At 46.5% G+C, this 27,763-nt stretch overlaps 3 protein-coding genes across 3 annotated transcripts; 2 read left to right on the top strand and 1 right to left on the bottom strand.

The window, feature by feature from the left end:
* The first annotated feature begins 363 nt into the window (after nt 1-363).
* On the top strand, nt 364-3,211 carry LOC136109294 (dynein light chain 1, cytoplasmic-like). The gene is made up of 3 exons (XM_065851849.2): nt 364-505; nt 1,149-1,286; nt 2,598-3,211. The coding sequence occupies exons 2-3, from the start codon at nt 1,155-1,157 to the stop codon at nt 2,733-2,735; spliced, it is 270 nt and encodes an 89-aa protein (XP_065707921.1). The 5' UTR covers nt 364-505; nt 1,149-1,154; the 3' UTR covers nt 2,736-3,211.
* Nucleotides 3,212-6,900: 3,689 nt separating this feature from the next.
* Nucleotides 6,901-25,835, top strand: RNF10 (ring finger protein 10). Its single transcript, XM_065851204.2, has 17 exons — nt 6,901-7,441; nt 12,094-12,296; nt 13,282-13,481; nt 14,484-14,574; nt 15,589-15,773; nt 15,853-15,989; nt 17,353-17,513; nt 18,080-18,208; nt 18,362-18,620; nt 18,850-18,983; nt 20,035-20,152; nt 20,484-20,585; nt 21,090-21,224; nt 21,987-22,084; nt 22,312-22,372; nt 22,531-22,689; nt 23,577-25,835. The coding sequence occupies exons 1-17, from the start codon at nt 7,279-7,281 to the stop codon at nt 23,651-23,653; spliced, it is 2,412 nt and encodes an 803-aa protein (XP_065707276.1). The 5' UTR covers nt 6,901-7,278; the 3' UTR covers nt 23,654-25,835.
* Nucleotides 25,836-26,155: 320 nt separating this feature from the next.
* On the bottom strand, nt 26,156-27,763 carry POP5 (POP5 homolog, ribonuclease P/MRP subunit). Its single transcript, XM_065851205.2, has 5 exons — nt 27,673-27,763; nt 27,465-27,607; nt 27,200-27,349; nt 26,598-26,681; nt 26,156-26,422 (listed from the first exon to the last, which is right to left on the bottom strand). The coding sequence occupies exons 1-5, from the start codon at nt 27,690-27,692 to the stop codon at nt 26,319-26,321; spliced, it is 501 nt and encodes a 166-aa protein (XP_065707277.1). The 5' UTR covers nt 27,693-27,763; the 3' UTR covers nt 26,156-26,318.

Below are 27,763 nucleotides of genomic sequence, written 5' to 3'. Positions count from 1 at the left end.
ACGTTCAGACAGCTCAGCCATGAGGAAAGAAATGGGAAGGCCGAGAAGAGGCTGCACACCGCTTCAGAGCAACCAGCCCAGACATACCCACACACCGGGTGCTACGGATGGGCCATACACCGGGCTCACCCCGGCGGAGGCTTTGTGAGATCCACCCCAGAAGCCTCGCTCCCACCGAGGTCGCGGTTCCATCTGCATCTTCGCTGCTGCCCGTCGCTATGGGAACGGGTGGGGGCGCAAAGCATGTCGGTCTGAAAGAAATTGCTGCAGTAAAACGCTACGAGAGTGCCGGATCCTGGCCAATGAGAGCTCGGGGGGGTGGTGGCCGTGACCAATGGCTGGCGGTCAGTACAGAGGGGGTGGGGCTGGGGGCGCTTGGAGGCGACGGCGGCGCGCGCGGGTCGGTTAAACCGACGCGGCGGCGGAGCGTGCAGTGTGATCGTGTTCATCCGTGCCCCGCCCGCTGCGTTCCACACAGGGCTGGTCCCGCGGCACCTGCCAAACGGTGAGGAGAGCGGCGTGAGGGCTTCGAACGCTGGGGTGGGGCAGCTCCCGAGAGGGGCCAGGACCCGCTCGGGCACCGGGAAGACTGAGGCCGGGCAGCCAGTACCCGGGCGCCGCGGCGGCTCCCCCGTGGCCCCTTCCCCGGCGGTTGCCGCCCCTTTCCCACATCCCCAAGAACTGCAGGCAGGCGTCTTCCCTGGAGCCGTGCCGGGCTCTGAGCCCTTGGCGGGGGTCGCTGGGCTTCGTTCGCTCCCTCCCTCCTGCAGGGAAAGGCCGGCGGGGCCGGGCGCGGCCGCGCTCTGGCCCGGGGCTCCCGGCCTGCGTCGAGCTGCGCCAAGCTGGACAGGGGCCGGGAGGGCGGCGGCCGGCGGGCTTTGAAATCGCTGCGGCGGAGCTTGTGCGGCTACAGGCGGGAGCGCCTGGAGAGCAGGTGCTGAACGGGGCGGGTTTGAAACCCTCATTCCTCTGGGTGTGAGCACAGGCTGTGCCTGAGCCTCTGCCACAGCCGGTCAAAGTGCTGCACAGCCCCGGCTGTGGGCACAGCGTGGGCCCTGGAACCGGCTGGGAGTGATGGTACCTGTGTGACTGCTGGGCAGGCGGCTGCTCCTGCAACTTTGAATTCTCTTCTTCTTTGCTCAATACAGACAACCATGAGTGATCGAAAGGCAGTGATCAAGAATGCGGACATGTCAGAAGAGATGCAGCAAGACGCTGTGGAGTGTGCTACTCAGGCCTTGGAGAAGTACAACATTGAGAAGGACATTGCTGCTCACATAAAGAAGGTAATTGCTTGCTTGTGCTGTCCTTTTGAAATCTCTGTGTACATGAAAAATGAAGCAGGGGGAATGCTGCTGGGCAAGTAGCTCTAGAGAAACAAGTTCTAGAGACACTAGATAATCAAGTTGGACTTTCTCTGCAGGCTGGTGTCCTTATTTCCCCACCCTTTATGTGGACTTTTCCAGGTCCTTTTGTTTTTCTCTTGCAGTTCTTTGTACTTGAGCCTTTTCTGCCACTGTCCCATTGTCAGGTGACCAGAGTGGCAGGTGCCTGATGAGCTGGTACAAAACACAGGGGCTCTATTGAGCTCCTATGGTTTTCCTCTGAGAGAAAGGCTGTTTTACATAGTCCTTGATTTCAGTTTTATTGAACTTAATCTTAAGGATCTGTTCGCAGTTCCGTCCAGCTGGGTCAAAATTTGCAAGGAAAGGTAGTTTTCTGTAAGTCTACTGTAATCACAGCTCTACTCAAGTAGTGACATAAGCAAAAAAAAAAAAGATAACAACAGAAACCAAACCAAAACAGTTGTGGTGGCACTGATTATCTGTTGTTTGCAAAGTCTGTGTCATCATTTATGTAGGATTAACAATACTGAACATGGGAAAAATGTAGTTCTGAATATATTTCCTGCTTTGTCAACTCGGGAGAATGGAGAAATCCGAGTGTCAATGGAAGTTAAACTGAAGTGCAAGAACTATTTAAAAATAATTCAACTAAGCAGAATAATTGCTTCCACTAGAGAAATCTTGGTTTGCTATGCTCACAATAGAGAAGGGCATTTTTTTCCCCTGATGCAGGGGCTATCTATGACAATGAAGGAGTTTAGTCTAATATTTTTCAGGTGTTCTTTGTAGCAACTACTGGGAGTTTGTAGACGATTTGTTTGAAATGTGTAAAACATGAGTTCTTAGAGGTCTTGATGGCACTAGAGTTACAGAGCATGTGGCAGAGAATTTTCTAGCGAGTCTGTTTGGCACCTGTACTGCAGATATCCAATGTAATAACCAACAACTGAATCACTGTGAGTATAAAACTAGTGATGAAGCTTTTTCTTAAGGGCTGTAGTTTCAGGTGAATTTGGGGGGAGAAGGACTGCTTTCCCTGAACAAGGGTGATGTTTTAAACTTACTGCTGCTCAGACTGGAAGCACGGTGGCTTTTCTTTGTGGATTTTTTTGCGTAAGTAGCAGGTGAACAATAACATGCAAATAAGATAATCTTGGTACTTAAAAGCATCTGCTCTTCCTCTAATTGCTTTGGTCAGAAAATGAGTATCTGTTTAGAAGAGTTCTTAATTTCTAGCTGTCTGTTTTGCAGGAGTTTGACAAGAAATACAATCCTACTTGGCACTGCATCGTGGGAAGGAACTTTGGCAGCTACGTGACTCATGAGACCAAGCACTTCATCTACTTCTACCTTGGCCAAGTCGCTATTCTTCTTTTCAAGTCTGGGTAGAACCACGGACTGTTACTGAAACTTGCATCCGGTTACAGGACTGTGTGCTGACTCCTCTGACTAGTCACTGCAGCCTTCCTGAGGACGCAGGCCTTGATCTTCAAGGGCAATGGCAGGGATTATGCTATAGCAGATGATGTTACATAGTGGATATAAAAAGAAAAAGTACAAAAGAGTCTTCCTTGTATTTATTTTTTTTTTCAGAGGCTGCTTCTTTGCTAGTAGAGCTGTTGAAGCAGTTTTTCCTTGGAGAGTTTTATAACCATCTACAGTATTGCCCAATTACTGCTTGTGCTATGTAAGTACTGACTGTTAGTTCTTTCTGTTCAAAACCTCTCTTCTCATATGTTTGGGGTTTTTTTTATATTTTTCCCCTCTTGTTTTGCTGGATGTACTACCCCAAAGTCTGAGTTTTCTTTTTCTGCTGATGCCTGTTGGAGAACTGCTTTGGAAAATAAATGACAATACCTATCCCAGCCGCCAGGTTTTTACTTCTGGCTGCTTGGTGCGGTCTGGGCGGGGGCAGTGGGTGACTCGGCCCGGCCCGGCTGTGCCGAGGAGTCCTGCTGGAGGAGGCCGGGGGGCTCGGGGCCGGAGGCGGGAGCGCAGAGCAGGCGCTCGGGCGGTGGCCGAGGAGCGGGCGGGTACCCGCGCCCCCCCAACTACAGCTCCCGGCGTGCTCCGCGGTGGGCGGGGACTACGAGTCCCGGGGGTCCGCCCGGGAACTGCTGCATCCGGGTCCCCGTCACTGCTGTGGGCCGCTTGTCGCCATGACGGGGCAGCGTTCGGCTGCGAGCGGCGTCCATCGTGCCGCAGCGCTCGGCCCGTGTGACCTCCGCCGTGGACAAGAGCTGCCCCTGCGGCTCCAGTGCGCCCGGCAGCCGAAGGGAGCAGCCGAGACCCGCCTTGGCCGGGCCCACCGTGGCGGAGCGTGAGCCCGAAGGCGGTAAGAGCGGGAGGAGCGGCCGGGGGTCGTGCTGCGGTGGGGGCGGGGGCGCTGGCCGCCTTCTGAAGCGGCTGCGGAGCCGTTAAACCGCCGCTGAGGGAGAGCGCGCGTCCGCTCCGCACAGGGCCGGTCCCGCAGCGCCCGGCAGGCGGTCAGGGGCTGGGGGAGTGGGAGGCTAAGGCCGGGTAGCAGCCGCCTCCCCTAGTGTGGAAGGGCCGCCGGGACCGGGGCTCCCGGCCTGTGTCTCCAAGCTGGACAGGGGCCGGGAGGGCGGCGGCCGGCGGGCTTTGAAACCGCTGCGGCGGAGCTTGTGCGGCTGCAGGCGGGAGCGCCTGGAGAGCAGGTGCTGAACGGGAGTGAGTTTGAAACCCTCGTTCCTCTGGGTGTGAGCACAGGCTGTGCCTGAGCCTCTGCCACAGCCGGTCAAAGTGCTGCACAGCCCCGGCTGTGGGCACAGCGTGGGCCCTGGAACCGGCTGGGAGTGATGGTACCTGTGTGACTGCTGGGCAGGCGGCTGCTTCTGCTACTTCGAATGGTTTTTGCGGTTGTATACCGACATCCATGGGTGATCAGACAGCTGTGATAAAGGATATAAAAATGTCAGAAGAGATGCAGCAAAATCCTGTGAAGTGTGATGTTTTGGCCATAGAGAAATATAATGTTGAAAGAAATATTGCAGCCCCTATAAATAGGGTAGATGTTGGATTGTAATATCCTTTTGTTGAACACTGTCCACAGCAGAAGTCAAACAGGGTGGGTGTAGCTATGCTTTTTGGAAAAACAAGTTCTGTGGACATGAGATTTCTCTTTTTTTCTTAACATTGCTCATGCTCCTCATTTCCCTGTGAACAACCGCCTTCCAAAGAAATCTCATATCCAGAATACCTGAATGCTGAGCTAAATACACGATTAAGTCAGTAACCCAGAGCTACAGAGGGGCAAGCATGAGTCACAGCTGGCCCTTGGCCTGGCTGGGGGGCAGCCCAGTTGCCCAGTGGCTGAATCTATGTGACCTGTTGTGGTTAAGTGCTGTGCTGGTAGATGTGTGGAGCCTTGAAGATAAGCTCAATGCCCTGCATGTGTTTTCAGAAAGTTCCTGCTGATCGCAGCTTGTTGAGAAGAATCTCAGAAGCTGCTTCCCCGAGTGCACCCAAAGCTTTTGTCCAGTTGGAGGTACAGGGAGTGCTCAGCCGGGCTCAGGTTTGCTGGTAAATCCAGCTACCGGAGAGCACCGGGGTGCCTTTTAGCCATGTCTCCTTCCTATTCCCTTGCAGCATCCTCAGTATTACAATAGTTTCGTGAAGCGTTCAGGCTGTAGCCGGTTTCTCGCGGTGTCCCCGCTTACCGTGGGCAGCCGCGGGGCCGTTGCGAGGGGGGCGCCAGGAGAGGGCGCTGCGGGCACGGCCCTGCCGGAGCGAAGCGGCTGCTGCGGCACCGCGCGTCCCCGTCGCTATGGGAACGGGCGCAGGCGCGAAGCATGCTGGTCCCAGCGGGAACACACCCCCAAGCGGGCCGCGTCCTGGCCAATGAGCGCTCGGGTGGGTGGTGGCGGTGACCAATGGCGGGCGGGCGGTGCGCAGGGGGCGGGGCTGGGGGTGTTGAACCGCCGCTGTGCTTGGTTCCTCCCCTCGGCTGGAGAGGCTGGTGCGGGTCCTGGAACTGGCTGCGAGTGGTGGTGGTACCTGTTGGGCGCTTGGCAGGTTATTCTGGCGGGTGGATACTCCAGGAGCTTTGAATGCTTTTCTTTGTTTAATTACAGGTAACCATGGGTGATCAGAGGCTGTGATAAAGGACACAGATGTGTCAGAAGAGATGTAGCAAGACTCTGTGGAGTGTGCCATTCAGTCTCTGGAGCAATGCAACGTTGAGCATGGCATTACAGCTCGTATAAAGTGGTTAAGTGTTTAATTGTAATGTCTTCCTATTGAATGGTATATAGACTTCAAAAATCAAGCAAAAATGTTAGTTCTATATAAGCAAGTTCTGTGCACAGTAGATAATCCAGTCAGACTTTCTCTGCAGACTCGTGTCCTTATGTTCCTTTTTATGTACCCCTTACATGCATTTTTCCGGTTCTTCCTCTTTCACAAGTCCTTTGATTTAAGTCCTTTCCTCCACTCTCCAAAGATAGCAGTTGAGTAGTAATGCTGAGTTCTGATGATCTCTTCTGCAGGAGTTTGACAGAAAATATAATCCTACCTGCCAGTGCACTATGGGAAGGAATTTAGTGATTTGCTAGACTGCTTCATCCTGGTCTGCCTGGGTCCTGTTATTTTTGTACCCTTGAGGGTGCTTAGAGCCATGAACTGTTTTGCAGATTCTGATCTCATTAGACAGTTGTGTGCTAACAGCACAAAGCCTGGTACCTTCAGCCTTCCTGAGGGAGCAGACCTTGGCCTTCAAGTGCAGTGGCAGGGATTTTGCTGGAATGGTTGTCGTTTTTATTTTAGTTAGGGGGAAAAACAGCAGAAAAGAAATCCTTAAGTTTCTTTCCACAACCAGCTAGGAAAAGTACTGTGTTCTGCCTTTAAAACTTCTATGGCTATCTACCCTCTTTTTCTAGTATTGCTCATGCTATTTCTTAGTTTCCTGTGAATGTGGATGACTAACTTTGGTAGAAAGTTTCTTTTCTCAAATCCAAAACATCTGAACACTGTGTTAACCATCCTCATAATTTGATCAGTAATTGTAAGAGTAATAGACCTAAATAGGGAGTGAACAGGAGTTAAAAGAAGGTGTTTTATGAGGCTTCTCCTAAAATACTATTGATTTGCTCTGCCCTTTTGCATTCCACCCCTACTTTTCTTGTAGGAAACCTGGGAACTGATTTCCTAGTGAACTTGGAAGCTCTCATCCCTAAAATAATGGGAAAGGGATCAGCAGATACACTGAAGATCTTTGAATGTTATTTTAATGGTTAATTAAAATGCCTTTAGAATCTCTGCCTGTGTTTTGTTTTTGTTGTTGGTGTTTTTTTTTTTTCCCTTTCGCTTTGAAGGAGGAGTTTAAAGTATCGGTTAGATTCGGCGCTAGAGCCCTGGCTGCGGGAGGCCGGGCTGGGTGCGGGGGGGGAACCCGGGGGGCGGCCGGGTGGGTGGCCGAGCGCCCCCGGGACTACAGCTCCCGGCACTACAGCTCCCGGCGTGCCCCGCGGCGGGCGGGACTACGAGTCCCGGCGTGCCCACGGCCCCGCCCGGGACCGGCTCCATCCGGGTCCCCGCCACTGCTGTGGGCGACTCGTCGCCATTACGGGGCAGCGGCGGCCGAGCCGGGGCCGGGGCGGCGCCGAGGAGCCGGTGGGTGCCTGGGTGGTCCCGACCACTCGGGCGACAGGCAGCGCCGGGCCCCGCGGGGCTCCGTGAGCAGCTCCCTCCTTCGTTCAGCCCGGAGCCCCGCAGGCCCGGCCCGGCCTCCCGCGGCCTTCCCCGGTTCGAGCGGAGCAGCGAGAAGATGTCGCCATGAAGGAGGCCGAGTCCGCGCTGCGCCGCCCCCGCCGGTCGCTCCCGCGGGCCATGAGCCTGGGCCCCCGCCGGCTCCCCCAGCGCCCGTCGTCCCCCCCTGCTCAGGGCCGCCGCTCGCCCGCCGGGGCGCCCGTTGATGCTGCAGAGCCCGCCCGGCGCGACCCCCGCCTCAGCCCCCGCCATGGACAAGAACAGCCCCTGCGGCCCCGGTACGCCCGGCTCCTCAGCCGGCAGCAAAGGGCAGCAGCCGCGATCCGCCTCGGCCGGGCCCGCCGCGGGGGAGTCTAAGCCCAAAGGCGGTAAGAGCCGGGGAGTGGGGGTGTCAGGCCGTTTGGGGTGGCCTCTCAGCAGTGGTTCGGGAGCGGGGGCAGCTCGGGCGGGAAGAACGGGGTAACCGTGAGGCCGCGGGGCCGGTGGGCTTGCGCTGGGGTGGCTTTGTGGTGAAGCCAAGCTCCCTGTGGGGTTGTTTGTCTGGATTTTAACAGCCTTCGTTTCAGGTCACTACTTGTTTTTGCTTTCTTTTTCCTTCCTCTTCCGGCTTCGATCACTGTTTGCTGAGCTGTGGCTTCTGCTCTCCTCTTCCTCTAAGGATTAGTGCTCTATTAGCATTGGAGCAATCCCCTTGAGAGCAAAAACTTTGATTTTATTATAAGAATATACGTTTCCCAGTAGTTATTAAGAGAAACCTTAACTCTGTACTTAAGCTTTGTGTGCTTTTATATCTTGCTTGAGGAGGTCTTGTATTGATACACACAGGCTGTGTTTCAGTAACCTACTTTGGAGGAGTTTAAAGTTAGTTACGTATTGTTTGCTCCTCTGACATTTAACCCAAAGCGTGACATCTCTTGTAGCAAACAGCTGGTTTTACTGACAACAGTTGATGAAGAGCCATTATGGCTCTTGTCATCTGTCTTACCAAGGTAAGACCTGAGCCACCTCCAGTTCTCTGCAGCTGTTTGGGAGCAGAGTGTACCTGCCAACATGCCTTTTTTTTTTTGTTTCCCCCCCTAAAACCTATAAATGGGACAGTAGTGATTAAAATTAGTGGTTTTAGTCCTGGAAGTACATGTGAGAGTGTCAGCAGGTTGCTACAACACCATCGCTGTACTCATTTCCTTCCTCCTGGGCTGTTTGTTTCAGCTGTATTACTTCAGGTCTCTGAGGGAACAGCAATGTGTTCCCAAGGATTAACAAAATGAGTATCTTGAAAGCTTTGACTTGTTTTTGGACCTTCTGAATGCACTTGGACCCTGAGTAACCACGTATTACCTGCTTTTCAGCTGTATTAACTGATCTTCCAGGGGGCAGGCTGAAGTGAGTGACATGGGAAGTCACAGCTCCCCATGTTGTGGCATAACTGTGTGATTATAGTGAAGCATTAACTTCAAACACATGAAAGTCATTTTAGAAAGAACTTTAACCGGTAGTTTCTGGAAGAACTCCTACCTGATTTGCAAAGTTTTTTGGATCAGCAACAGATTTGATGTGAGAGTCTTACTGTCCGTAGCTACTGCTGTTATTGTTCATTCTCTTATATTTTTCCCTTCTGAGGGATGGGCCAGTGGAAGCAGGGGATATCACATGCTAGGTGTGCAAGAAGAGTTTTAGAACCAGATATTTGGCTTCTGATAGAATAACAAATTACATAAACTCTGCATGTATTGTGAGAGGCAGGGTGAGGGGCTAGTTTCTCCATGTTTCTCTTGCAGCACAGTTGAAAAGGGCTTAAGAGGAAACTGTAAACTCTTGTACTTGTGGAAGTTGGGTTCCAGCTATCTTGCAAACTTGGCTTTAGAAACTAAAACGAGGACGCTTCCATCAGAGAATTTTTCGATTATATTAGTGCACCAACATGAATCACGTCCCTTTAGGATGGACTAAAGTAGCTAAGGGAAAATTGGCTTTTTGGGTATCTCTGTAGTCCTTGAAACCTGATGGATGACATTAGTTTTCATAAACGTTCCTGGGCCTTATTATGAAGGTGTGAACGTGCTTAGCTGGGGCGTGTGACTGCCCAGTCACCTTTTGGTCATTGGGATGTTTGCTGTAGCAGCAGGAACAGCTTCAGTGTATTTTTGTGAAACCACCCTATTGTCTTAAGTGTGATCCACCACCAAAATCCCTTTTGCAATGTGATTGGCTTCAACACGGCTCAGCTGAAACTGAGAAGAAAGCAAACAAAGATGGAAAGAAACTGGAGTCCTCACCCCAGTAGCAAACCAGTACTGCAGCTCCAGCACTGAAGTGGTCCCCTAGAACTGCTTTTAGTCCTGTGAATTTGGTCTTCTCTCTCTGGATCTTTGGAGACAGGGGTCCTCCAACAGAACGTGGCATCCAGCAGGAGAAACTGTAGATGTCAGGCCTTGCTCCAAAAGGCAAGAATGGCTTTGTTGCTGGTTTTATAAAATTACATAGACAGTATTTTTTATAAGTCTGTTCTCTTGGGGTGTGGATGGGCAGATATATTTATTATAGGCTAGATCTTGTGAGAATGGCAAAAGGACTGAGGACTTGAGTGAAGAGTAAGTACGTCACCAGCACTATTGCTGTTGCTTATTCCTAATTTGCAAAAAAAACGAAGGAAAAAAGAAACTCCCAAATCCAAACCTATGCTACTTAAAACTGGGATTTAACAAGTCTAAGAGACTTGCCTACAAAGTAGGAGAATCATTGTCGTGACTCCCAAAGGCTCTAGGAGTTGATATGAAAGGACCGGTAGTATGACAGGAATGTGTGTAACCCAGCTGACTGACAAATTTGATGGTGACTAACTTGATTGAAATGGTAAGTGGTAGGAAATTCTTCTCTCAGCTGCAGGTACAAGCTATTCCTTGTTCCTGGGCTTTGTAAAGACCCAGTTTAGACTGAACTTCTCTGGAGTTGTTGGTTTTCCGCAGCTGATTGCAGGGAAACTGTGAAGTTGCTATAGAAACAATAGGCATGTGCCTCTCCAGCGTGTTCACTGAAATTACAGGTTTAAGAGGGTGTTTGAGCTCTAAAGCAACAAGCTCTGCTTCTGAACAACCCAAGTGGTTGTCCAGACCTCTTCAAAATTACTTGATTTTTGACCAGAGACTCAGTGCTGTTGATTAGAGCCTCTGCCCTACAAACACTCTAAAAAAAAAAATGTCTGTCTAAATAATCATTGAGCCAGACCTGGTCACACCCTCGGTGCTTGGCAACGTCTGGTATGTTTTTTCCCCGATAATGCTCAGCCCGTATCTTTGTAGCCTGACGTGCGTTATAGCCCTACAAGCTGTGCAAGCGTGTTTGAGTCACACAGCTGTGGTTCCAATGGAGCGGGGTTTAATTTTGAATTATAGGATCAGCCTTTTGACTAACAGAGTAAGTGACCAGTTCTGGTGACAAAGTTTGTCTGCAAAATGGCTCTGTCACATTGTGTGAAAGTAGTGATAGCGACCATTTACTGCTATAGCTGTAATTTAAGGTGAAGACTGAAGTCTGTGCGAGAAACAGCAGATGACCCCAAAACCCAGTCAAACAACTTCTATTACTTATTCTTGAGAAGTCAGATTCTGAATAATACGCAATAACACACAGACTTTCTAGTCTGCTGCCCCATGTTTTTGGGGGTGCAGGTGGGAGAGAAAACTAAAAATAACAAAAAAATGAGGCTTTGTGTGAATAGTCCAATTCCAGCTGTTTTAAATGCTTGGGTAGATCACCAGCGGTGCCAGGGAAGGGGGAAACTGGAGACACTGGTGATGAAAACGAAGAGCAACGCGATCCGGAATCACAGTGGTGTGTTTGCCTACCCTGCAAGATTTACACTAGGGGATGGGGAGACCTCTAAAGTGGGAAAAGGGAACTAGTGGGCTTTTATAAAATGGATCTAGATATTGTCTGAGGCATTACGGTTTGTGTGACACTGAGTGTCCCAAGTGACTGTGGGGCTGGCTGGTGTGGACAGACATCTTGCTGGGCCTGCAGAATTTTGTTTCCAAGCTTTTCAACATAACCCTTCTACAAATAAAGCTTAGAGAAGCCGGTGGAAGTGCTCAGTTGAGAGACAGGTCAGCAGTCTGCTGTGTCCTTGAGGCAACTCTGATCTTACATTAAGACTATTAGAAATATCTTAATAGTATTAATTTTCTGTTCTAGCAGTCTCGTGAAGCAGCTATTTAAACACAGGAAACCTCTCAAGAGCCTGACTGATTTTTCGGCTCTTGTGAGCTTCATTCCTGCAGTATTTTGCTTTTTGCTTTGTGCTTCACCGCTGTGCCCTGCATTAGGTCAGTGATGCACTCAGCCTGTGTTCAGGCAAATAGTCCATGTCGTGTAAGCTGGTGGACTTAGTACTTAAATAATAGGTATTAGGTATGTGCCCTGCTTCAAGATCGATTAACACTTGTTTACCTTGTGAAAGAAAAGGGTATTTTTAAAACTGGATAAAGTTTGTTAGAGTCTTTTAAGTGTAAGGGGCAGAACAGTGTGAAAAAAGGGAACGGGATCTTGCAAAGCAGGAAACCTCAAGGCAAATGCGAGCAGCAATAGATTTATATGAAGCAACAATATATGATAAATTGTGTGTTTTCAGAAAATTGAATGAAAAATGAACGGGTTGTTGTCAGATTTTGTAAAGGGGTTTGAAGATGTAGTGTTGGTGTTTATCACTTTAGGTACCAGGCAACACACTAATGTCTGGTGGTGGCAATTCCAAGTCTGGATAAAGAAAAATTTGGCCATTCTAATAAAAGATAAAGCACAGCAAATACATCCTTCTTTTGTGCTCTGTGACCAGTTCTTTAGGCAGCGCTAGGAATGAAGCAGTTTGGGTTGCTGGGGGGATTTGATGTCCTGATAAACACCAGCAGGGCAGCAGTGAGCACGGTGCTGTGTCGGAGGCCAAGTTGACCAAGGTGCAGTGTGTGTCAACAGCTCTGAGCCTGCTCATCTGATTCTTGCTTTTTTCCTTTTTTTTTTCTTTCAGATGGAAAGAATGCGAGTGGATCCAAACAGCGTTATAACCGTAAAAGAGAAACTTCATATTCCAAAAATGAGAACTTTTCTAGTCAGTCCCGTCGCTCCAGTTCACAGAAAAGCAAAGCTTTTAACAAGATGCCCCCTCAAAGGGGAGGTAGCGGTGGAAGTGGCAAACTTTTTAGCTCTTGTAATGGTGGAAGACGAGATGAGGTGAGAATTGTAATGCCGTGCCTCCGAGACCTTCTTGCTTGGGACGAGAGGATCACTCTGACCTGCATAGATAGGTCTGCTGTGTTCAGCTCCCGGGCTGGGAAGGGAAGGAGCGATAAGAGGTGCTGACACCTTTGAGGTGCCAGAGTGTGAGCAGAACAGCTTTGCAACATCAGGAGTTCTCTCTGCTCTGAGAGACTTGAAATAAAAAATACTCTCTGAGGAGTTGGTACCTAGACGGGGCATGTATATATCTCATGAAACAGAGGTCCTTCATGAAAATATCCAGTGATACAATTTCTAGCTGAGGTGATTGTGTCTAACTGCTTCAGTGTACAAATTTATGTGGGATAGCAGTATTGGGAAAGGAATTTCATTAACCTTGGTGACATCAAAACAGAGTAAAACCTGACTGAGGCTTTTAGGCTGATGTGGGTTTAAATACTGTAGATTATTGGTGGGTTTTCATTGACACAGAGAACTCTGATTATTTCTTTTTTCAGTTTTAGTGGATGAGCGACACTGCTCACCTAAATTGCTGACTCTGTTAAAAACTCACCTGCTGTCTCTGAATTCTCATTCTTTGCTTCATTGTTTGAACACTGACTAAAGCAAGTACAACCTGTGCAAATAGTGATAAGACTGCTATTATTTGCCATCTAAAGGAATGTTAGGATTCAAACAACTTTCTTCTGTTGTTAACCTTGACTACTAGGTTTTGCCAGCTTTTACTTGTCCTTATGTGGGATCTTTTTTGCTCTCCTCCTTTTCGTCTGTGTGGGGTAAGACCACTCAGTTCTAACTTCCAGGTTCTCATGCACTTCTAACGCTGCACTGCTTGATTTACAGAGCTGGAATGGGAGAAGGTGAGTGAGTGGATGCTGCCTGTTCTGTACGTAATTGCTGCTGGGGCCTGGGTATCAACTTGTATTGATGCTTTTGCAGTAAATGGTAGCAAATTCTAACAAATGCTGTTGTCTTTTAGGTAGCAGAGGCTCAGCGGGCAGAGTTCAGCCCTGCCCAGTTCTCTGGTCCCAAGAAGATTAATCTGAACCACTTACTGAACTTCACTTTTGAACCCCGTGGCCAAGCAGCCCATTTTGATGGGAATGGACATGGCAACTGGGGGAAAAGGAACAAATGGGGACATAAGCCTTTCAACAAGGAGCTCTTCCTCCAGGCCAAGTGAGTGGAAGCCTAGCAGGGCTCTGAGACTTGTACAGAGACTCTGAGCTGTAAGGGATGGTCAGCCAGGGAATTGTGTTTGACCTCAACTACTCATATTCACTTTTTTAGGGTGGAGTTACCTCTCCACAGCGTTTTATTGGTAATGGCTGTACTTGAAAGGGATAAAAACATGCAATTGTCTTTACCTATTTACAAGGTGTCTGATGGTGTGAGTCCTTTAGATACAAACCAGTTAGTCTTCTGCTCTAATTTTCTAGCATCTGTTGTGGAATATGACACTCCATTTGGGAAGACCCTATGTAGTTCCCTTGCAGAAGATAATAGTTGTTTTTTTTCCCCAAAATTAGTATGTTGAGATGGTAGGGGTAGCAGTTGCTGGAACAAAGCTAATCTGAATTTATAAATCTCAGAAGCAATTACTCATATGGGTCTTAGTTATTAAACTGCTGATTATTTCACAGGCCCCTAGGTATGTAGCATAACCCAAAAAAATGATCAGTATAGTAATCCAGCAGCAAAATTGCTTGTTACTGGAAATAATGGCCACTTTTAACTGGAATATGAAGCGTGTTCAGGACTTCCTGAGAAGAAAAGCTATTTTCAGCATTGATGCTTCTGATTTGTGGCTTAATGTAATGAAGCCTTTTTGCAGGAACTCCAGGAGTTCTAGTTTTCCTGAGCATATTTTTCCCACTTGTGGGTTCCTGTTTTTTAATAGATCCCCGAGGGAGCTGGCTGTTTCTTACATGTTTCTGGAACACCGTTCTGCCTGGCTCATTCTGTAGCTACTATGTGATGTTGCATCTGTCTGAAATTAGATGCCTCTGTATTCTGGAAATCTGGTTGTGAATGGAACGCTTTTGGGTTTTGTTGGTAGAAGTTACTGTGACTGCATCCGGTGGTTTTCTGCTGGACAAAGAAGAATAATCCTATAGGATAGTTCTCAAAGAATTGTTAGAAACAACTGAGTGGATCATCTGTCTCTTTGCCTTTCCCCAGCTGCCAGTTTGTTGTCTCTGAAGAACAGGACTACACAGTCCACTTTGCTGATCCAGATACCTTGGTCAACTGGGACTTTGTGGAGCAAGTGGTCAGTTGTGATGGGCCAGATTTTTTTTCTTCTCTTATTAAGAAGCTCAACCTGTCTTTAACTGCCTCTTTATCTCTTTGATGTTACGTAAAACTCAGCTGTTTTTGAGTTGAGGCCTCTTCTGTCACTCCCACAATACTGGGAAAGATCTGTCATGGAATATATTATGAAATACTTTCATGACAGGAAAAGAGAAGTGCTAAAATCTATTAGGAAAATTAGCAGCTTCTTGCTTTCGCAGATGGGAGCTCATCAAAAATAGTATCTGACATTCTGTAGACAGAGTCCTTGTGATCGAGATATTAACAGAAAACTTGGGCATGAGTCCATGGAAGAGGACTAGAATGTAGAGTTTTGAATAATTATTCTGTGCATAGGTGGCCCATCTTGCCTAGCAACAAAATGGAAAATCTCTTGAGAACTGTGGTCAGAACTTTCAGTTGACTCAAGCTGAAACTTCTTATCTGCCAAGACTAGTCTTCCTGTGTGGTGTAGCTGGAGAGAAGGTAGTTTTACTGTTACCTGACACTGAGAGAGCTGAAAAACCCAGGTGCTTGCTTGGCATTTACGTCTCTGCAACATACAGATGCTAACAAAGCGTTTGACTAAACTGGCATGTTCAGAGAAATAGGTAAGTTCAGTCTCAGGGCTGCATATGTCTGCTTGTATGAGAAGACACAGTTCATTTGGTGTCTTCTCAGTGTCTGAATTTGGATGATGAAGATGCTGCTAACTCCTAGATACTATGAATACATGCGAGGATGTGTGAGAAGAGTCACTTTTTAAATGCCATTAGAGTAGAAATACTAAATGGGTGGCTTTGAAGGTTATTCCATGTGCAGTCTGAAGGTGTTACTGAGTTCACAGTGTACTCAATCTCTTGGTAAATAAGCAGAGCTTGAAGAGCTGGAAGATTAGTATGTTAGAGTAGATCTTACAGGTGGCTTAGCCTGTAGCACAGGAACTGATTTCTGACTCTAAAACTTGCACCGTTCTTCTCATGTGCCGTTTCAGCGAATTTGTAGCCACGAGGTGCCCTCTTGCCCAATATGTCTGTACCCACCTACTGCAGCAAAGATCACCCGCTGCGGGCACATCTTTTGTTGGGCGTGCATCCTGCACTATCTCTCCTTGAGTGAAAAGGCCTGGAGTAAGTGCCCTATTTGTTATGGCTCTGTTCACAAGAAGGACCTCAAGAGGTGAGACTTGATATTAATTAAATGATGTGTCTTTTTTAAATGCTATTTTTACCCTGCTGACTTCCTCCTTACGTTGCAGTGTTGTCGCTATGGAAACACGTCAATATGCAATCGGTGATGTCATTACGATGCAACTTATGAGAAGAGAGAAAGGTGTTCTGATAGCACTGCCCAAATCTCAGTGGATGAACGTGGTGCAGCCCGTTTATGTCAGAGGTGAGTGTGTCTGAGTGCTGGTGGTTGGCATCCTGCTCCTGACTACGAGTAGGACTTGTGTAGAGAGGGTTTGCCATAGCAATGCTGTGCTGTCACCTCAAAATAGACTGGGCTACCAAACGTGGGGTTTAGCACTGAAAAACTTAATGAGCACATGTTAATAATAAGCTTTCTACCCACGCTTTGTTTTTGTAAGGCTTTAGCGTGTGTACTGTTTCCCTTCAGGTTACTGCACTGCAGACTCCTGCCTTCTCAGTCGTTAGCTGGACGTGTGTTTTGTATTGTACAGTTGTTGGTGTGACTCTTGATGCTCTTGTTGGCTCTTCAGTGTCCTTAACTCTTTCCTCCTGGCTCCTTGTTACACTGTTTAGCAAAAATAACTGTCTCTGTGTCTAAGCTATTTCAAGGATGTAATCTTGAACAGGGTTTTCATCACCTTATCAACTAAAATCTGTGAATGGTATGGGGAAAATAATCAAAATTATTGCAAACCTATTCCAAACATCTGTTGCCTGACTTCTTCAGTTTTCTGCAGTCAAGTAATGTGATTTAACACATCATCATCTTATCTGTTAGTATCTTGAAATTTTGTGACTAAAGAAATAATTTTACTGAACGTTGCTGTTTTGTGGGCTGTCTTGGCTCACTGCATTTTGCAGTCACATTTGCGAAAGGCTGCCTGCATTTCAGCTCTCTGTAAAAAAGTCAAGTCTCTTAACGGATGATGGGTATCCAGCGTGCAGGGTCTGTGCATACATGTTCCTCAGTTTTTGGAAGTAAAGGGCTTTAAATCCCTTTCATAAAACAAGCAGAAGAACGAATGTGGGGTTTGAGATCATTCTAAACCCAGGAAATTCAGCATTCACTTGGTGTTCTGTAGACCAGGTTGGACCCTTTGGGAGCAGTGGGTGTGTGGACTGTACTGGCATGTGATGCTGTGGTTGCGGTGAAGTTTATAGTTAAGATAAGCTCTGCAGTAATGAAGGTGACTACTTTTTGCTAAACTTGCAGTTCTTTAGTGTGCTATTTCTGCTGTGCTACTTGTAAAAAAACTTGTAATAATGTTTTGTATGGATTTTGAATAAAAACAGGTTTATGAACTAATCTGAGACCAAAGAGAGGTCACTTTTGCAGCACTTTTCAGTTGCAGTATTTTGAGTATATAGAGAAAAGGAACCAGCTGCTGTGTGGGGGAGATGTGTGTAGCAGAGGGGTACGTGGCACCAGCTTGTGGCATCAGTGATATAATGGTAATACAGAGTAACTCACTAAATTGAGCAGGAACAAAACTTCAGAAGAAACAGCAGTTCAAAGTGGTGCTTCTCCATGTGGATGTTAATGATTTGGTGCTTCCTCTGTTCAGATGACCAGCAGAGTCACTATTCAAAGCTGCTTCTGGCATCCAGAGAGCAGGTCTTGCAGCTGGTGATCCTGGAGGAGAAAGCAGCGTTACTAAAACAGTATGAGGAAGAAAAACACACCCCGGAGGCTTGCTTTATTGAGGCAGCTATCGAAGAACTGAAGGTAAGAACCTTTTGGGAGGCTTTTATTAACTACTTCTAACAGCATGCTGAGTGCTGAGCATCCATGTTCTGCCTCAGAAGTGGTTGTGTGTGGTTATTCTGGTCTCCATGATGTCCGTACTAGCAAGGTGCTGATGTTTGCTGCTAGAATAGCATTTTAAATCTTGGAGGAGACAGTAGCCTTTGGACCCCAGGTACTTGGCATGACATTCAAGATAAAACAGAATGCTTTTTACTGAATGGTATTCCTTCCATAAATGTAAAGGAGTTCTGCTTTCAAAGGAAGATGTATTTCACTTTCAGATCCAGCAATTTCTGGAATAACTTCTATCAGACAAACATGAGCAGACTTGTAGATTATTAGTTTTCAAAGCCTTTAGGCATCCTACAATGGGTGTCCTTTCCACTAATAAGGAGAGGACCTCTCTTCAAGGATCACCCTTTGTCACAGATGAATTATAGATTTATGAAAACCTGAAGTATAAGGGCAAAGCTGAAAATAACTATGGTGATAGTCTCCTGGTTTAAATAGGAAATTGGAACTTGTTCTCTTTGAATGACCTGTAGGAGCGAGAAACAGCACTCTCTGCTGACCAGGATAAAAACCATGGCATTGCTGGAATCAGCGCAGCTGTGGAAGAACTGGCCCTAGACAGCTCCAAGGCTGTGGAGCCTGCAGTTTCCCAAGAGAAAAAGGTGGGTGACAGTTCTGCTCTGGCAGATCTCGTTAGTCCTTAATTCTGCCACTTCACACTGCAGTGTATGGTGAACTGGTGCCAAAGATTTTTGCACAGATGATAATCTTTTGGAGGTGATGTGGTACTAACTGTATGCTCTCCGCGGTGATAGTGTGGTGTGGAATATCTCTCTGCGTTTGATGAGGAGCTTGTGGAGCCTTGCTCGGATCTGGCAAGTTCCTTTTCGCCTCCTGTGGAAGCAGAAGAGGCAGTGCTGGATGAAGAGGAGGTACCTGAGGTGGACACCATAGCGGAACCTGATCTGAACACTACAGAAGAACCAAATCCAGCTGAAACAAGCTACCAAGAATCTAAAGATACAAGTAGCAGTGGACATCTTAACAGCTCTCCTTTTTACTATTTCTATCAAGGTCAGTACAATGAAGTCGTGGAATCATGGTGGCAGAAATGCCTCCTTTGGGATCCTTCTTGAGGAAGCCGTTGGTCACTTCATTAGATGCAGCTAAACCCTGTGAGATAAAACTCCCACAGAAACTCAGAAAGGAGCTTGAATTTTATTACTGGAGAATGTACTGAGGTGGGGAGGAGGGTATTGAAAATTAACAGGCAAAGAACAAGTGATGGTATCTTACCTTACAGCGGAGGATGGACAGTGTATGTATCTGCATCCTGTGAATGTTCGATGTCTTGTTCGTGAATACGGCAGCTTGGAGAAGAGTCCAGAGAAGATAACTGCAGCTGTAGTGGAGATAACTGGCTACTCAATGACAGAGGTAGTTATTTTATCTCCTTATTAATTAAGGCTCTTGTTTTAGCAGATTGATCATTGTGGCTGACAGGTGAGATTTGTTTCTCTTCAGTAATAAGAAATAATAACTGTGAATGGGTGGGCATGTTAATCTGCAAAGAGCACCTGGTTAACGTGCAGTACCTTAAGTTAGTTGTGATAAGTAGACTCCAGTCTAGTGTGCTTTTTTCGGAGAAGGTAGGAAGTTCTATGAGTAAGAGACTTGCAAATTTAAGGTTGGTTTGTTTTTAAAGCTGTCCTAAAAAAAAAGTAAATTATTTTCTCACCTAAGACAGTAGCTTGAATGGGACAGGTTATCATCTTAACCTGAAGAAGTGTTCTGCCTCTGTCTTGAACAAACAGCTGTTTCTGAGCATCAAGGGTAGAGGTAGGGTGCTATGAAAATAAAGAGGATGGAAAGAAACTTAAGCGTTTGAGATGGAGTCAGAAGGCACTGAGGTTCTGGAAGAGGTGATGGGCCTTGAATTCCTTTATGTCAGATAAAGACAACTGTAAGAATTGGCATGTGCAGTAACAACTATACATGATTCTTAATTCATCATTGAGAAAGGATATGCTCAAGTAAGAATGGATGCAGAGGTAATAGGGAATTGTCTTCAAGCTTTTTGGCTCTGTGAGGAAAGATAGAAAGCTAGACTGAAAAAAGCTGAGTAAAGTGGGGGTTGTGCATCAGAGTGTAAAAGGCACACTTGGTCCAGTGCAAAAATAAATGCCGTAGAGGACTGGTATTGTAGAATTTTATTTCAGTGGTGTGAATAAGAAGGGAAGAATAACAAGAAAATCAGTAACTGAGCTGGAATAACTGCGTCCAAATCTGTTTATGATGTGGTTGCTAAAGATCTTGGGAGCATTTGGTTCTGACCCAGGGCATCCTTCACGTGTTTGTAGTTTATAAAGGAGTTCTTGTGTCACTGCTGCTATTTTTTTATACTTTTTTTTCCCATAAGCTGTTCATCACTATGGACCTCTGGACCTTGTTGCAATCATATATATATATGCTCTCTTTTTTTAATCAGGATATAAGACAGCGTCATCGTTACCTGTGTCACTTGCCTCTCACCTGTGAGTTCAGCATTTGTGAGCTGGCTCTGAAGCCGCCCATCGTTTCTAAGGAGACTTTAGAGTTGTTTTCAGGTTGGTACTACCTTTCTAGTAGGTCTGTCATGTATCTGTGAGGGTGAAGGGGAACTAGTTCTTATCTTTTAATGGCAGAAAAAAGAACATACATAGCGGCTTTGCTCCTCTTGCAGCAACTAGACAGAACAACCCCAATTCACTGTTTTATAGACAAGAATTACACAAATAATAAAGAAGCCTGGCTGCCTGGAAGAGCATATGTTGTTTGTAAGCATATTTTGTTACTAGTGTGTTATAAGTGAATGTGTTGCTCTCAAAGCTAGAGAAAAACGCTGCCAGAGTGTTGGCGTGGGGTTTTTTGATATCCAGTGCTGTGCATTGCTCCTAGATGACCTTGAAAAGAGGAAACGCCTGCGTCAGAAGAAAGCTCGTGATGAACGACGACGTGAACGCAGAATTGAGATGGAAGAAAACAAGAAACAGGGCAAATGTAAGTTGTGATTGAACATAAGTGGTGGATTTCTAGTCCTCTTTAGTTGCTGGGCTGATTTCTTGAGCTACAGGATGAACTCTAAGGCCTTTAGTTTGTACTGTGCACTTGGAACAAGATTACAAGGTATTAGAAACCATGTCTGTAGAGTGAAAGATATAAGCTGGTTTAGTCAGGGTGTTAAATGATGTTATGCAGTTCCTGTGTGGTTGCACATTATGGGCAAGACAGAGGGTTTTTGAGGGCACAGCTATTTCCATGGTGTATATAGCCCTTGGGATTCTTAATTTCTATTTTTGTAGTAATCACAATAAAGAGTGAAAAATAAAGAAGGAAAAATAAAAGCCTAGGAACTGCTTCCATCCAGTAGCAGGGCTGTACTGGTCTCTAAAATAGAGGGTGGAAAGAAAACTGAGTTGGCACCTCCTAGACTCCTGAAACAACTTGCATATTGACAGTCTTCCCCCACATTGTGTAGTGCTTTAATTTAAAACCTCTTTCTAGATCCAGAGGTCCATATTGCTTTAGAGAATCTGCAGCAGTTCCCTGCTTTTACCTCTTGCCCTGGAGAAACTACCAGAATTGATCATCAGAGCTTCTGTCTGTCTCCTCTTGGCAGAAGCCCTGTGTTTCAGACAGGTGAGCATCTGGAAAAACACGTCACATCCAGCTCTCGATTGTTCTTTTGGGATCTACTCCTCAGGTCGTCACACTAAACCTTCTCAATACCAATCAAAGACTGCTACTTCCCTAGATAACCGTGTCATCGCTTCGTGTGTGATCACACGGGCAAAGAAACATTCTGGTCCTTTGTCTGCTTTTTACTACCTCTGCTTTAGTGACAATATGAGATCTACACTGTAGTAACCCCATCTTTGTAAGTCTTAGCTGAGGCAAAAGAAAAAAAAAAAAACTCCCAAAAAAGAAGAAAACAGTGTATGCTAGGAAAATGTTACTGGCATTCTTTCTTCCTACCCCCTCCATCTTCCCCACCACATTATACTAAAATAAAATGTAGCTGATGAGCACTCAGGTTGTTGTCCACTGGTGCTTTAACAAACATTTTATCTTGCAGTTAATAAAAAGTATGAAATAGAAACTATCCTTAGATGTTTATCTCAAAAAACCAAAACAAAACACCAAAAAACCACAACACCCCAAAATAAGCAAACAGAATGCCCAAAACAAACAAAAAACCACCTGAAACTTAAATGCCCCTTAAAAAAAGATGGAGGAAATTTGAGAGGTCCCACTGTGTGACTAACAGATGGAACTGGTGAGATAGAAATGGTTAATTACATAAGATAATAAAACTTTATTTCTGTTTCATCCTGCTAAGCAACATAATGAGTGCCTTTGCCAAATGCGACTGGCTTTAATTATCTGCTGCTTGCTCCGTAGAGTCTATTCCAGCTCCGCTGTCACCTGCTGCCAGCCAGGTCAGCCCGCTGCTCTGTGGGAGTTTGGAAGAAGAGTCTCCCTTCCCTTCCTTTGCCCAGGTAAGCCGTGTAGCAGAGTCAGTCTTGTCAGAATTACTGGTGTCTTCATTGGGGATCAGTCTGAGAACACAGTTGCTTCACCCACAAAAATAATGTGGGGTAAATCTTAGGGAGACAACGTAGGGTTGAGCGCTTGAAGGGGTTCTTAAATTTTCTTGCTACTTAAGGGATACACAGGATTGTTCTAGTATGTGAGATTTAATCATATCTTACAACTTTTTTGATAGATGTTGAGAGTTGGAAAGGCAAAACCAGAAACGTGGCCCAAACCTGCTCCAAAGACAAGAGGTAAGAAAATGTGGTATTACTACTTCAAGTTCTTTCCCATACATCCAAGTGTAAGAAGTCTTGTAACTTCACAAGGAGCATCTGGAGTGTGCAGGGACATTTACACTGTGAAAATTTTAGACAACCTTCTGCCTCTCAGGGCCCTTTCCTTCTTTCAGATGAGAACACTCTGGCACTGCCCGCGCCAGCAGATAGTGATGGAGAAAGCGACAGCTCTGACCGCATCCCTGTGCCCAGCTTCCAGAATTCCTTCAGCCAAGCTATTGAGGCAGCCCTCCTGAAACTGGACAAACCGTCCACACCTGATCATTTATCAGGTAAAAGGCAGGGGGGAAAGCATGAAGAATTTCTGAAGTGAAAAAACATTCATATTTCCCCTTCTTCCTCTGGGAGAAGTGAGAGCAGCGGTTTTGGGGACCAAAAATTGGCCACAACAGTTCTGAAAATTATCAGGTTGTGGGTTCAGAACAGCTTGACTAGGGCTCCTGTTAGCTTAAAGCAGCTCTCTTAGTGGGAGCTGAGATCTCCAGCTAGCAAAGAGTCCTGTTAGGACAAAGAATGGCTTCTGATAATCACGTGTGCTGTGTCTGTACTGGAACTTAATTTAAGCTTTATCTCAAGGAAGTTCAGATTATGCACTTTTAAACTAAAAATACCTGAGCTGCTGAACTACCACTTAAATTTGACAGAAATGTCAAGGTACCTGCTAGCTAGGATTTCAAATGAGGGGTTCTGAAACAAACTGAGATGAACTTAAACCTGTAAGTCTGGTGCTGGCTGGTAAAACTCATTTATAATGCTCAGTTGTGAGGTTTAGCTTTGGCTGCTGTTTGGAGACTGCACTGAATGATGGAGACTTGGACAGGAGGGGCTGGGAGTTTCTGTGAGATGGATATCAGCTCCAGTTGTAGTGGGGTTTGGATGTGGATGAAAGCGATAACCGTCTGAAAGGTGAACGGCTGCACATTTGCAGTCCTAGGATCTGCTGTCAACAGCAGCTGTAGACCCACGTGTGTTTGGAACTGTGGTTTAGGAGTGATGGAGTCTCTCTTAGTGGGTCTGCAGTAACTTTTTGTTTAGATTAAACTACCTAATGCTCCATGAGTCCTGTAGAAGTCATGAGGGTAGGGAAGACCATTTATCATTTCTGTGTGACATTCCTGTTCCGTGAGGAGAATGACAGTATCGTTTTAATCCTTCACAGAGGAAAAGGGAGGCAAGAAAAGAAAGAAACAGAAGCAGAAGTTACTGTTCAGCACCTCTGTTGTTCACACAAAGTGATTCTGCTATTCAAGAGAAGTTTCCTCTCCTGGTTTTCTTTTAATTTTGCTTTGTTTTGCTGCTATAGTTTTAAGTATTTAAATTTGAACAGACTAAACTTGTGTTTCTAGGGGGTTCAGGAGGAAGCCATGACAGTATATGTTGAAGTAAGATCTTCTCATTCCAGCTGCTTAATCAGTTTATACTGACACAGAGTTTTGAAAGAAACAACCCAGAGACAAATCAGCCAAGGCTTCTAGTCTGTGCTAAGAGAGTTCTTTTGGCCTAATGAGCAGTATGAAAGGCTTCACAGCTGTGTGGCGCTGCCAGAACACTGCAGTGTCACCAAGTGAGGAGGCAGAGAGCCTTTATTTCCCTACAAGTATTAATTGCAGTAGTTCATCTGACAGCCGCGCTGTCTCAGTAACGCTGTGTAACTGCTCTCTTGAGAAACTCCTTTCTGCTGCACTAGAAATGGGCAAAAGAGCTTCCTGGCTTTAGAGTGTTAGCTGCTTTCTCTGTTCTTTTACTAAAGAGCAAGAATTCCTCCTGTTCTCCTGGCTTGGAAAGATTTAAAGCTGAGGTGAGTGTAAAGCAGAGCTTGGGTACTTGGTTTTGAAGTGACTCTTGATGAATTTGTGTATTTCAAAATGTGTACTGGCACCAGGGGTAGAAGGAACCTCCTGGCTTCTCTCAGTTCTTCAATTCTGTTTTAATGTGGGTGAGTGAGGCTGCTAGGTTGTTTTGGTTTTGGTTTTTTTTGCCAACTATGGGCTACACTTTCTTTGTAACCTGATCATCTAGAATAAACACTCCAGCTAGGGCTCTTGGTAACTACCTGAATGGTGTTTTGGCACTGGCTGCTCTTGAATTGGAAGAACTGATAGCCAGAGGCTGTAGGTAATTGTTATCCCCAGCAAGAAACTGAGGTCTCTTGTACGGGGAAAAGAGCCTGTATCCGCAAGCTGGTCCGCACGAAGCACCTCGGGCTGTAAACACGTCTCTTCTGGACCCCTCCCCGCTCTTTGGGTGGCCACATTCTGCACTGCTTGCAGTTTGATTTGAACTAATGAGTTAAGTGGTGTGGATTTTGTTGAATAAAATGAACTGTAGGTGTAATGTACCAGTCAAGGCCAACAGTTGCAATAAATTATACGCACATGTTTCAGTCCTGCACCCTTCCTGAGCTGTAATGGTCACATCAGCGTGGAGCAGACCACTTAGCTGCACGGATTCAAATCTTCCCAACAGATTTTTGTGCTGGGGAGCTGGTGTATAGTTTTGTACCACCCAACTGCCAGATGCCTTCAGTTCTCTGCAGCCCCACGTGCACCAGTGTCCTTTAGAGAAGGGATGTGCTCTCTGAGCAAGGCAGCATGTGCTTGAGACCCCTGGAGTCTGATATTTGACCACCGCTGGAAAATTCATTGGTTGTGTCCCTATTTAAAGAGTTAATGTCAATACTCTGATGCTTGATTTCAAAGCAGGAGGCTCCACATTATACAAGCGCTTCCTTGAGGCGCTTAAGTGTGCGCACGTGGGAACCTAGTACCAAAGAGTGTACTTCACAAAACTGTGTGCGGCTGTAAACCAGAATGAAGGGGGAGAGCAGGGATATAAAGAATACTTTGATGGCTACAGGAGGGTAGAGGAAACACTTTCAAATAATGTTTTGCAAGCTGCTTGACTTCACACTTGGTCACAATTAACTGTACTTGATGGAAGACAGTACAGCTTGTCAAGAGTGCAAAGAAATATAAGATGTCTGCAGGTGGTAACACATCTTGGTGTGAATGCTTTATATGCACATGGGAAAACTATTGGCGAGGGTAGATAAAGTAACTAGGTAAGAAGGATTCAAGTATGCAGTAAACTGTTCACAGTACTATTGTTTCCTATTTGCAATAGACATTTTAAGCCATGGAACAGGAGTAACTACTTAATGTCTAACCAGTATCTGTTGTGTTCTATTATCTCTACACATTTATAGTCAACTTTTCTTTGCATTGGGAAGAGAGGCAGAATAGCTGGAGCTGGTGTAACTCACCTCTGTGTCTCACAGGCACTAGGACAAGGGGAGTGACTGTCCCTTCCGCAGGGACGGTTGTATCTCATTTTCCTATGGATTCCAGAGAGTACCAGCAATGCTACTTTTCTGTAACTGATGGGTGTAAACTTAATAAATATCTAAGCAGTCCTTGTAGCTATGAGTTTTATAATGGGTCAGTTGGAGATGAGCCTTACAGCTCTGCCTTGCATTCCCTGTAATCTCAGCTCCTGCATACACAACTGGTGCTTTTGCAACTCAACAAGGGTAACAGATGCACTTGAAGATAAAGTAAAAAACCTGTTAATGCTCTTTCTGTACTGAAAGAGAATAACTACATTCCTTGTCCATGCTGACTGCCTAAAGCTCACTTCTACCTCAGTACAAAGATCACATTGAGCTGCTACATTCCTTAAGAGTACAGGTGATTTTTGACTCCTGGTATGAAACAGGCAAGTAACCTACTTACATATATATATACTTTTAAAAAATTTATTTAAGAACATTTAGAATGGGGGGGATGAAGTGTAAATATGAACAGATGCTTTTTTTGTCCCCTGCTTTGCTTAACACTGAAGATAACTGGTAACACCTTGATTACACAAGTACAGGACAGAGGTGAGCAGTAAAAAGTAATGTTCAGTCTGTCTCTGTGCCATCATCATCTTCTTCATCTCCACTTCGAGACTGCTCTTCTGTGAGGGAACAACTCAACAATGACTTCTGTATACACTGCCTTTCCTCTGCAATAGAGACAGCAACAGAGGCTCATTACTTGATCTCTTCACATATGCTGGAATATCCTCAACTTCTTCTAAAGAACATTTCTCAGTTCAAGAATTCAGAACTAGCCCAGCATAACCTAAAAACCCCCAGGAACTGAGGCCGCTTTTTAGGAAAGCAGCTGGAGGAACTCACCTTCATTTGTACAATTTTGCAACAACACCAGTAGCTGTCTTCTGTTATACTGAATTAGAAATTTCTGACATGTTCTTATGGTACCTGTATGAGTCACAAGAACAATATGTAACAACATACAAAACGGAGCGTTTCTGAGCTGCTAGTATATTTTCTAAGGATGATTTTATGAAGTGACAGATGCCCCAGGCAACACCTTTATTAATGCAAGTGCTAAGAAGGGACTGTAGACTTCACTTCCCCACTGTTGAGGTTAAGTGGTGGAATAGTAATTTTGAACATGTAGTGCCTGTTTTTTGCCCCAACTGGTTAGTTTTCAGGACATTATGATACTTTCAAAATATATTTTAAAAAGAAAACAATGCAATACAGTATTTGCTGCTTTGGTTTTGTGTTAAATATTGATTCAAGCAGGATTAACGAGGGCCTCAACAATGAGCTGCTGCTGTCTGTTTCTTACTTAAATCTGCTAAGTCAGTGACACAGAAGGTGGGTCTGTCACAACGCAGCAGTAAGAGGGGGTTTTTCCTCTCTAGCGGGCCGGGAAGGTTCGATTAAGCTCCGAGGCCTCCCCCCCAGGCAGCCGAGGTGCTGGGACTGACCTCCGACGTGCAGGGTGCGCAGGCAGCAGGGGTAGCGCTGGCCACGGCTCTCCAGCTGCCGCACGAAGGGCAGCGCGGAGCAGAGCAGCCGGTACGAGTCCTTGCGGCAGCGCAGCAGCACGGTCCCGGTGTAGGCGTTCAGGTACTTCACTGCGGGGAACGCACCGGTCAGCCCGGACCCCCCGCCCCGGCCCTTCCCGGAGAAGCCGCCTTCGCCCCACCCCGAACGGCCCGGGGAAGCGAGGGCAGCGCGTCCCGCCCGCACCTGTGAAGGAGATGGAGCAGCAGGCCAGGCCGTAGTCCCCGTGTATCCGTCCGATGGCGTCCCTGACGGCGAGGCCCACGGCGCGATCCTCGATGCACTGCCGGCACCGCGGGTCCTCCGACACCACCTCGCACAGCACGTACCTGCGGGGAGCGCGGCGTCAGGAAGGGGCCCGGGTCCGGCCCCGCGGCGGCGCCTCCCGCCTCACCTGTTCTTGAAGCGAACCATGGCGGCGGTGGCGCCCCGTCCGGACGGACGCCACTCCTAGCCAATGGGCGAGGCGCCTCCACGCACCGCAG

Source organism: Patagioenas fasciata, chromosome 17 (genome assembly GCF_037038585.1).
Source record: "Patagioenas fasciata isolate bPatFas1 chromosome 17, bPatFas1.hap1, whole genome shotgun sequence".
NCBI lineage: Eukaryota > Metazoa > Chordata > Aves > Columbiformes > Columbidae > Patagioenas > Patagioenas fasciata.
The sequence above is the reverse complement of the archived record's forward strand: the minus strand, read 5'-3'. Positions and strand labels throughout refer to the sequence as shown.

Coding starts and splice junctions, on each gene's coding strand:
- POP5 (XM_065851205.2), bottom strand. CDS start 27,692: ATGGTTCGCTTCAAGAACAG. Junction 27,608..27,672: donor ATGGTTCGCTTCAAGAACAG/GTGAGGCGGGAG, acceptor CGCTCCCCGCAG/GTACGTGCTGTGCGAGGTGG. Junction 27,350..27,464: donor CTGCTCCATCTCCTTCACAG/GTGCGGGCGGGA, acceptor CGTTCCCCGCAG/TGAAGTACCTGAACGCCTAC.
- LOC136109294 (XM_065851849.2), top strand. CDS start 1,155: ATGAGTGATCGAAAGGCAGTGATCAAGAATGCGGACATGTCAGAAGAG. Junction 1,287..2,597: donor TTGCTGCTCACATAAAGAAG/GTAATTGCTTGC, acceptor TCTGTTTTGCAG/GAGTTTGACAAGAAATACAA.
- RNF10 (XM_065851204.2), top strand. CDS start 7,279: ATGCTGCAGAGCCCGCCCGGCGCGACCCCCGCCTCAGCCCCCGCCATG. Junction 18,621..18,849: donor TTTTTACTATTTCTATCAAG/GTCAGTACAATG, acceptor CTTACCTTACAG/CGGAGGATGGACAGTGTATG. Junction 20,153..20,483: donor GACTTTAGAGTTGTTTTCAG/GTTGGTACTACC, acceptor CATTGCTCCTAG/ATGACCTTGAAAAGAGGAAA.